Here is a 9,627-nt window from a genome sequence, read left to right as displayed (position 1 = left end):
GACTTGATGGCACATAACAACAGCAACAAACTATTAGGGACCTCTGGTAGTCTAGTGGTAAGAAGCTGTGCTGCAATTTCAAAGGCACACAGAGTTCAGATTCACTAGGTGTTCTTTGGAGAAGGATGGCGGGGGAGAGTCTCCTCCCATGCAGTTAATTAACTACCTCTGAAAACTTGCTGAAGGATCAGCTATGGATTGGTTCTGACTCGACAGCATACAAAAACAACAGACTGTTTTATTAGCATAGATCAGTTCTTATAAAATTGGATGGTAGTGGAAGTACTTTATATTGAAACTATTTGAACACAGTTTATCAGGTTTCATACTCGACTCTAACTCTTTTTTTAGTAAGGCAGTATAGAAGCAATGCTGTAAACTTGATGACTACTTTACTCAACAAATTTGATGTATAGCATTCTAGGCACACCAGAGCAGGAGAGAAAATAGTTTGATTCTAATTGAAAGTTTTTTGCACAACTACAGTTTAGACTGTAGTTAGAGATTACTTGTTGTTGCTGTTATGTGCAGTCGAGTCGCTTGCGACTCATAGCGACCCTATGTACAACATCCCTAAGCTCTGCTCTGTCCTGTGCCAATTGCCCCGTGTCTGATACACCCATCCCGATTACCCCAATCACTGAATCAATCCACCTCATAGGGGGCCTTCCCCTTCTGTGCTGTCCCTCCACCTTACCAAGCATGATGTCCCTCTCCAAGGACCTGTCTTTCCTTGCAACATGTCCAAAGTATGTTAGATGGAGCCTCAGAATCCTTGCCTCCAAGGAGCAGCCCGGTTTGACACTTTCCAGGATGAATCTGTTTCTTTTCCTAGCAGTCCGTGATACCCTCAATACTCTTCTCCAGCACCAAAGCTCAAAGGCATCAATTCACCTTCTATCCTCCTTATCCAACTCTCTGATGCATAACAAGTGATAGCAAAGACCATGGCCTGTATCAAACGCACTTTAGTCTCCAGAGAGACACCATTGCTCTTCATTACTTTGGAGAGGTCCCTAACAGCAGACTTTCCCATGGCAATATGTCTTCTAATTTCCTGACTGCTGGTGCTGAAAGTGTTGACTGTGGAGCCAAGAAAACTGAAGCTGTGAACAATCTCAATCTCTTCACCATCCATCCTGATGCTGCCAGTTGGTCCAGTGGTGAGAATCTTTGTCTTCTTGACATTGAGCCTCAATCCATATTGTAGGCTGCAGTCCTCGACCCTCTGCAGCAGGTGCTTCAGGTCCTCCTCAGTTTCAGCAGGCAGGGTTGTTCATCTGCATATCGCAGATTGTTGATAGATCTTCCATCAATCTTGACCCCACATTTCTCCTCATAGAGCCCAGCCTCCCAGATAATCTGTTCTGCATACAGGTTGAAAAGGTATGGAGACAGGACACATCCTTGGCATACGCCCTTCCCAATTTTGAACCATGCAATGTTACCCTGCTCTGTTCTGATTACTGCCTCTTAGTCCAAGTATAGGTTTCTCATTAGTACGATCAAGTGTTCTGGCATTCCCATTCTTCTCAGAGTCAGCCACAGTTTGTTATGATTCACAGTCAAACACCTTTGTATAGTCAGTGAAACACAGATATACATTCCTTTGGTATTCCCTGCTTTCAGCTAAGATCCATCTAACGTTTGATGCCGTCGAGTCGTAGACGACTCATAGCATTAGAGATTATTTAATGAAAAGAAAAACCCATTACAGTTGGACCTATAAGCAACATTATGATAAACAGAAAAAAGATATTGAAGCTGTCAAAGATTTCCTTTTACTTGGATCCACCATCCGTGCCCATGGAAGCAGCCACCAAGAAAGCAAGCAAAGTAGTACATTGTGCAAAATGGGCTACAGAGGACCTCTTTTAGCTCATTAAAAAACAAAGGTGTCGCTTTAAGATTATTTGTGTGTCTGACTCAGTGCCATGGTATGTTTCTTCAAATATTCATCTGATTGTAAAAACTGGACAAAGAATAAAGAAAACTGAAGAATTCTTATTTGAATTATGCTGTTGGTGAAAAGTACTGATATACCATGGTTTTCCAGAAGAATGAACAAATCTGTCTCTGGAAGTACAGCCAGAATACTTCTCAGTAACTAGAATGGTGAGACATTGTCTCATGTACTTGGGGCATGTTAACAGAGGAAATAGTTCTGAGACCCCAAGCTTGGGAACCTAGGGGGTCAGCAAGACCCTCAACAAGTTAGATGGGCTCAGCCAAAGCAGTGAGTGGAGAGGTGCAAGGCCAGAAAGTAGTGCATTCTAGCGCATGTCTCTGTGAGTGCAAACTGACTTGGCAGCACCTAACAACAACAGATTGATCAGTATGGAAAACCTCTGCCAAGCAAGATGATTTGTTCCTGTGTACCTGTGTAAAGCTTTATTATGTTGAGTAGAAAATAGTAACAGAGAAAGCATCACCAGACAGCACTTCTCTCTCCTTCAAGAGATTGGTATTGTCTCATGATGAAGTAGCTACATGACTTGGAGTAGCTAGGCTAAAAGGTGAACCTGATAAGAGGTTGTAGCCTGTTCGTCTCCTGGTCTGCCCTATACGTAGTTCTCAGAACTGATTGATTCTTTCTCAAAACTTCTGTTGAACAGTCTTGCTCCGAAGAAAATGCTTAATCCATTCCAAGCCAAGTTACAAAGACTTTTAAAGAAACAGTCTATCTTTATTTTACCTGTATTTATGGGTCTAGAACTAAAAATCACCTCGTGACATGGAATCTATATTTGCCATTTATCCCATAAGCTTTTTCAAAGTACACTCTTCAAAATATATATTCTTTTTACATTTATGTGGCCTGAAACTTTTGCTTCTTTGCTTAAGGGTAAAAAACAACTATGGTAATAACAAGAGGGACATAAATTAATGACAAATGTAGATTATCTAAAAAGCTGTTTATCACAGATAAACAAAGCCTTTAAAAAGCAGTCTCAATTACTTCAAATGCAGCAGATGGCTGTTACGTGAGATAAATGTACATAGTCTGCATCTGGGCCAGAAGCCAAATGCACTGTAGAACTTATTCATACCACAGAGCCAGGCAAGCAAAACAGGAGGAGAGAAAGAGGCAGTTTAAAAAGCTTGAGTGCTGCTTTAAGTCTCCTGTGGGTGATTATGCACACAGAATTAGGGTGTCATAAGTAGAAAGTGTTAGAGATCATGTATTGAAAAAGTTGTAAATGATGTGTTAGGCAGTGATTCTGTTGGCAAGTGGAATTTGTGCATGAGGTCTTTGAATCTGTGTCATTCTCTGATCTCTGGAGAAACTGAATATAGCTGACAATGAAAAGTTAATGTGGCAGGTTTTGAAGAGTGGTATCTTCTGGAGGGATCAGTGGAGCAGCACACTAGTAATCTGTGGAGACTGCTGAAATAGATCTCTGAGGTGATGTGCCTATGTGTTGGAGCACTTAACTTTTTTATTAAGAGTCTTAATCTAGAACAGGTTGATGAATAAGAGAAAAATTTCTTGTACATAGAGCAGAGTTTAAGAGTTCATTTTACTAGTAGAATCTAAAAAGGAATCTACATTTCTGGTATTGTCATTTCATCATTTAATAGGGAAATTAGTTGCTAAGGCAGAAATAGGTATTTTTAGCTTAGGTTTTTTAGTTAGTTCACTCAACATAATGCTCTCCAGTCTCTCCTATGTTATGTAGTATTTTTCAAATCATTGCTCCTGAGTGCTTTGTAGTTAGTATGCTATAGTCTGAATGTACCATAATTTCTCAGTGCATTCAGTTTGGGTTGGACTTTGGGCTGTTTCCGTGTTCTTGGGCTGGTGTAACGCTGCTGTGTGAACACTGATGTACAAATCTCCATATGTGTCTCAGTTCTAGAGACTAGCATATAATAGATAGCACGTAAATGAATGTTCTTATGTTCTAGTAAAATGTTAATGGAACTAAATGTATTCAATTTGAATTTATATAAATTTCACATGCCATAAAATACTCTTTTAGTTTTTATGAACCATATAAAAGTGTCAAAGTCATTCTTGGCTTGCCGACCACGCAGAAACGGGCACCAGACTGGATGTGGCCGTGGGTCATAACCTGCTGATCAGGTTGTGGAATATTTGAGTTTTCCTATATAATTTTTTTTCCACTAAACTTTATAAAATTTTTTCCTAATTTCTCATAGAATATTCATTATTCATATTTGTAATGAAAGTGATTGTTACTCTTTTTTCCTTCACTTGAAAGTGTATTTTTTTAAAAAGTTCTTCTGGAAAGATACTGTAAAAGACAAACTTTACCTTTTTTTGTTTATATATTTGATTCTAAGAATTGAATTAAAGTACATTTTGTAAAAGAGGCTTTTGAAATTATTGATAAGAGACTTTCAGTGTTTTGTTACATTTTTCTCTTGCTTACAGGTGGAGATATACTACGCCTTGATACACTTTTAGAATGGTGGAGAGAAAAGAATGGTTCCTTTTGTTCCCGGCTAATTATTGTATTAGATAGTGAAAATTCAATCCCATGGGTCAAAGAAGTAAGGAAAATTAATGACCAGTATATTGCAGTGCAAGGAGCAGAGTTGACAAAGACAGTAGATATTGAAGAAGCTGACCCTCCACAACTCGGTGACTTCACAAAAGACTGGGTGGAATATAACTGCAACTCTAATAACATCATCTGCTGGACTGAAAAAGGGCGCACAGTGAAAGCAGTCTATGGCGTTTCAAAGCGGTGGAGTGACTACACTCTGCATTTGCCAACAGGAAGCGACGTGGCCAAGCACTGGATGTTACATTTTCCTCGTATTACTTATCCACTAGTACATTTGGCAAATTGGTTGTGTGGCCTGAACCTCTTTTGGATCTGCAAATCTTGTTTTAGGTGCTTGAAAAGGTTAAAAATGAGTTGGTTTCTTCCTACTGTGCTGGACACAGGACAAGGGTTTAAGCTTGTCAAATCTTAATTGGCAGTCCAGAGTGGAATTTTATTCAGAGTTCATACTGTCATGTTTCACTAACTTGCTATTTTTTGTACTTTTTTTTTTTTTTTGTGGAAAATACCTTGCTACTTCTGTAGTTTCTCTCACTTTGCCATTTCTCAAGTTCTTATGGTATATGAAAGGTATTGGGAATAGGCATTAATTTATATACTAAAAGTGTGTAAGGAGTTGTATTCTGTACATGCATTAAAAGTGTTAGAAATAACAGTGCTCTTTGACAAATGTTTGCCTATGTCTTGGATTAGAAAACAAACCAACAGTTGTTGATGCTCTGCCATGGTCCATGAAGGATTATTAATGCCTTGTTTATTTTAGGCATAGATTAGAAAAATGTTGAACAGTGTGTGTTTACCTGTGTGAGAAAACTACCAATTTGCTTACTCAAGTTTCTCTTTGTGAACAGTAAGTTTGAATGTAAAACCATTGTTTTCCCCCCCTTTGGAACAAAAGCCTTTATAAAAGGAACTCATAACTTGCTTATAGTCGACTATCTTTAGATACCTTGGTTGTGATTTATTACAAGTATAGCAAAGACACCCAAATTATTTTTGTAGATGAAACTTTTTTCTTTAGTAGGTAACTGTGAGAGGCTGAAGTCCCCAAGTTGCTCCTTCCTGTGTTGTTGGGGCAGCGAAAGCACTGGTAATTTAAGTCTTTCTCAGGGTAACCTCATGTTTTCCTAATGCAAACTGTTTCCAATTATCAATTCCTTCCAAATAAATTGTCTTCCTTTTAAGAAAACATTGTTATATATAAAAATAACAATTTCTCATTGACACTTGGCAGTCTTAAATACTGAGAAGATTTTGATCTCTATACAGTTAAGTTCCTCCATGAAAATGTTCAGATTTCATTAGAGATAGTGTTTATTCCATTCAAAGTCAAAGGACAAGAAACAGATTATATTTATCTTTGTATAATTGTATTATGTTTAAAAAAAGTATCCAGTGTTCAAAATTTTAGTTAAACTTAATGGTGTGTTACAAATTTTAAAAGTTAATTCAGTGTTTTGTCTGATTAATACAGGCAAAGTAAATAATCTCCTATTTTCTAATAATCCTTATATTTTAGATTCCATCTTTCAGAAATGCTAAGAAGAATAGAATAATATTTGGTTATATTCTAGTCTGTGTCATTTAAATAGTGTGATTCCTAACATTGAAGCCATTTTCCAGCCTCAGAGAGAGGAAATAATGCCTCTATCTTTTTCTACCTGGTGACTTAAAAATTAAAGTTTTCATTAGAAAGAAGTCACATAGCATCAGGGAACTTGTACACCACTATCTATGCAGCATTGTTGAAGTCTGATTAATCCTTTGTTTTGAATGACTTTCCTACATCTTTGAATAAAATTTTGGTAAAAATGAGTTCTTTGTTTAATGTGCAAGTGACAGTTATTGAATGTTTCAGTATATTAAAAAATGATAGTAATTTTTAAAATTCTCGTTTTAAAAAAGTTTATGCTTGGTGGTAGATTTGGTTGAAAAGTTTTAATGTTTTAGTATTTTTATCAACATCATCCAAAGAAATGAAGAAGTACAAAAGCTAAGTGTTAAATTTATAGTTTAGAAAAAAGAGTTACATTTGATAAATCTTTAAAATGCTAAGTCAATACTGAGCAAATTAGCTTTAATGAAAGCTTATCTCTATACTCTGAGAAAGCCAAGTAGAAATTCTGTATTCTTTATGAAGTGGTATTAAATTGGTACTAAAACCAAATCATATTTCAAAAGAATAACATAGAACCACAAGGGTAACTTGTGTGTGTATTTGTTTGAATGTATAGCCAAAAAGAACTTTGGAGTTAAAAAAATTACATGAGCCAGTTTATTACATAAAAAAGGTATAGAATATCCATTTTGAGGAATTCTACTCAAAACAAAAAATTAAGATGATAAATGGCTCTTTGAAGGTAGGAAAGCAATGGAACAGGTTATCCTAAGTTAAAGCTGTCCATTTAAAAACGTTATAGTATTGTGGAGAGAAGAAAAATGTCAAGAAGGATAAAAGGATTTTTTTCACCTGAAGATTATAAAAAAAAAGAAGAGAGAGAGATCTGACCATTAGGGCTACTGATTTTCTCATGACTGTCACTGTATGTCATCTACTTAGTAAAGTTACTTGGAGTGAGAGGAATTCTTTTAGAACAAACTTTTATCATTCCACTAAGAAGAAATAAATAACATGGAGATGCTTTCAACATAATGTTGGTTTAATTTATTAGCATGTTACCTTTCTAAAGTCACAAAAGCACTTGCCCCTAAAAACACCATTTATAAACATGTACATTGTGAAGTGATAAATGATCATGACTTTTCAGTTATATAGTTACTTATTCAAAATAGAGTTTTGTGCAGTTTTAAATCTTCCTCCTTGGGAAACTTGGATGTTTTTTCATAGCTTTTGGTGTTGCTCTTCAGAACAAATACAGAAATCTATGGATAATACCCTTCTTCAGAAGGCTGTTTTATGACGGGTGCTTTCATAATGTGTATGTTTTAAAAAAAACAATTAAAATACATTCATATTTAATGCCTCAGATATTAGTTTTAATTACAGTCTTCATCAGAATCTATTTATAACTATGTATATTGTTTTTAATTTTTTCCTTAAATACATCTGTTGTTTTGGGGTACTGCCTCTGTATATGTATTCTTTCACTTTTTGAGTGTAATTTTTAAGTAATGTTAAATGTGATTTTTAAGTAATGTTTTATGTTACCTTTCCACGGGTGGTGTGATATTTAATATATGTATACTAGAAGAAAATTACTTAATTTAAGAACGCGATTAGGTGTATTAGATACTAAATGCTCAAGGCAGTTGAATCTGTCAGTACTTTTGGAAACTTCCTTTATTGTAAGCTACTGGGATTTTTGGACAGAAGCTTATATGTTTGTGTATTTCTGGTACACGTTTGCCTAGAATAATGCCTTACTTCTGTAAGGATGTATTTAAGACTTTTTTTTTTTTCACAGTGAATGACTTTAGAATCCTAGGGGAAACATCTAGGGAGCTCTGGTGGTCTAATGAGCAGAGAGTTGTGCTGCTGATGTGAGCATGGTGCCTTTCTGGGGGTTCACGCCCACCAGCGGCTCTGCTGGAGGATGATGGGCGGTCTCATGTAGTTTACAGCCTCTGAAAAACTACAGGAGGGTTCTGACTTGACGTCAGCGGGAAAGGGAGATCCAGAAAATGAGAAGAATTTAATTATAAATTATTCCATTTTCTTTACACTGTTATTTAAATGAATAGTAGGATCCTCATTAAGTATATAATTTAGTGAAGACTTACAGAACCAAGGAAAGGAGAAACAACAAATCCCATAGTTAAGAGAGTTGCAAAAGTCTTGATTGAAAAGCCAAAGCAGTTGCGATCCGGTAGGACTGGGCAGGACCTCCTGTAAGGTCTCCAAGGCTGCAATCCTACGAGGAGCCAAAGCTGCTCCTCCCACAGACCCACCAGACCTTTGGCTAGCAACCATGTCCTTTACTCTTGCACTGCACAGCTCCTTCTTCAAGATCCCATTAATCCACTGACATCAAAAAAGTTCTGACTCAGGGTGACCCTAGAGGATAAAAGTACCCTCTAGGGTTTCAAAGAACATAATCTTTTTGGAAGCAGACCGTTGCATCTTTTCCCTGCAGAGCAGCTGGTGGATTTGAACTGCCAACATTTCTGTGAACAGCTATGCACTTAACCACTGCACCACCAGGGCTCCTTGTATCAAGATTAGGGAAGGGGGAAAGGATTAAATGACAGTATAGCTGTTGTCTCCCAAAGACCGCTTTTTGTGGGTAATTCCATAAACCCTCATTTTTATCATGGCTTCTATATCTCAAGTTTTAATATTTTCATTTATTTCCCCATTTAGATTGAAGAGTTGTCTCAAATGACAATTATTTTGAAAAGTCTAACATGACAAGGAGTTTGACTATGCAGATCAAATGACAGTGTTGGGGAAAATAAGCCTCTCAGCCAAAGCGAGTTAAAGACACATTAGTGAAGACAAGTAGCTCATTTGGGGATTCTTCCCCCTACTCACTAGGTGCAACAGAGCAATAAAGGAGAAGCTGAAACAGAATATTGTTTGGGGAACTATTGATTAAAGAAACATATTTACATTTATTAGAAATTAGACCACAGCTTATTAGAAGGTGAAGACATTTTAGACTTAAGTTTTTTTTATATGTTTCATAAATGAAAGCTATATTGCCTGATTAAAAAAAAGTAAAATTCCATGAACTTGAACAGTCATCTTGTATGATGCCTACATAATATTTAGATACTTTTTCAAAATATGATGAACCTAAAGTAGCTAAAAGTGGATCATTTTGGCAAACCTTTGTTGTTTGGTCTGGATCTGTGTATCTCGAAGATTTTTTTGGCAATGTGTCAGGGGTAAGTGAGAATGTGGTATCTCTAACTAGACCAGCAGTATTTACTCCATCTTATGTAAAAATATTTTATATTAAAATACCAACGTATTAATGAGTACTATGCAAAATTTGCATTAACTTTTTAATATAAACACAAATTCATAGCAATATTAGTCTCAGAGTGAGTGATTTCTGTTTTCGTCTCCTTACCCCAGGAGCACAACAAATCCTTTGACCCAATTTAAATATTAATGATACTTTACACA

The 9,627-nt window shown here is 36.4% G+C and overlaps 1 protein-coding gene across 2 annotated transcripts in view; it reads left to right on the top strand.

The window, feature by feature from the left end:
* Window positions 1-5,006, top strand: part of TMEM168 (transmembrane protein 168) — a 36,999-nt gene extending 31,993 nt beyond the window's left edge. The window contains exon 4 of one of the 2 annotated variants that reach the window (XM_006882648.1): window positions 4,400-5,006. In XM_006882648.1, coding sequence (XP_006882710.1) covers window positions 4,400-4,947 — 548 coding nt within the window. In that variant the 3' untranslated portion in view covers window positions 4,948-5,006. The remainder of the gene's footprint in view (window positions 1-4,399) is intronic. The other variant, XM_006882647.1, reaches the window with a different exon arrangement.
* The last annotated feature ends 4,621 nt before the right edge of the window (window positions 5,007-9,627 follow it).

Source organism: Elephantulus edwardii, unplaced genomic scaffold, assembly GCF_000299155.1.
Source record: "Elephantulus edwardii isolate Elephantulus edwardi_28Jun2011 unplaced genomic scaffold, EleEdw1.0 scaffold00022, whole genome shotgun sequence".
NCBI lineage: Eukaryota > Metazoa > Chordata > Mammalia > Macroscelidea > Macroscelididae > Elephantulus > Elephantulus edwardii.
The sequence above is the reverse complement of the archived record's forward strand: the minus strand, read 5'-3'. Positions and strand labels throughout refer to the sequence as shown.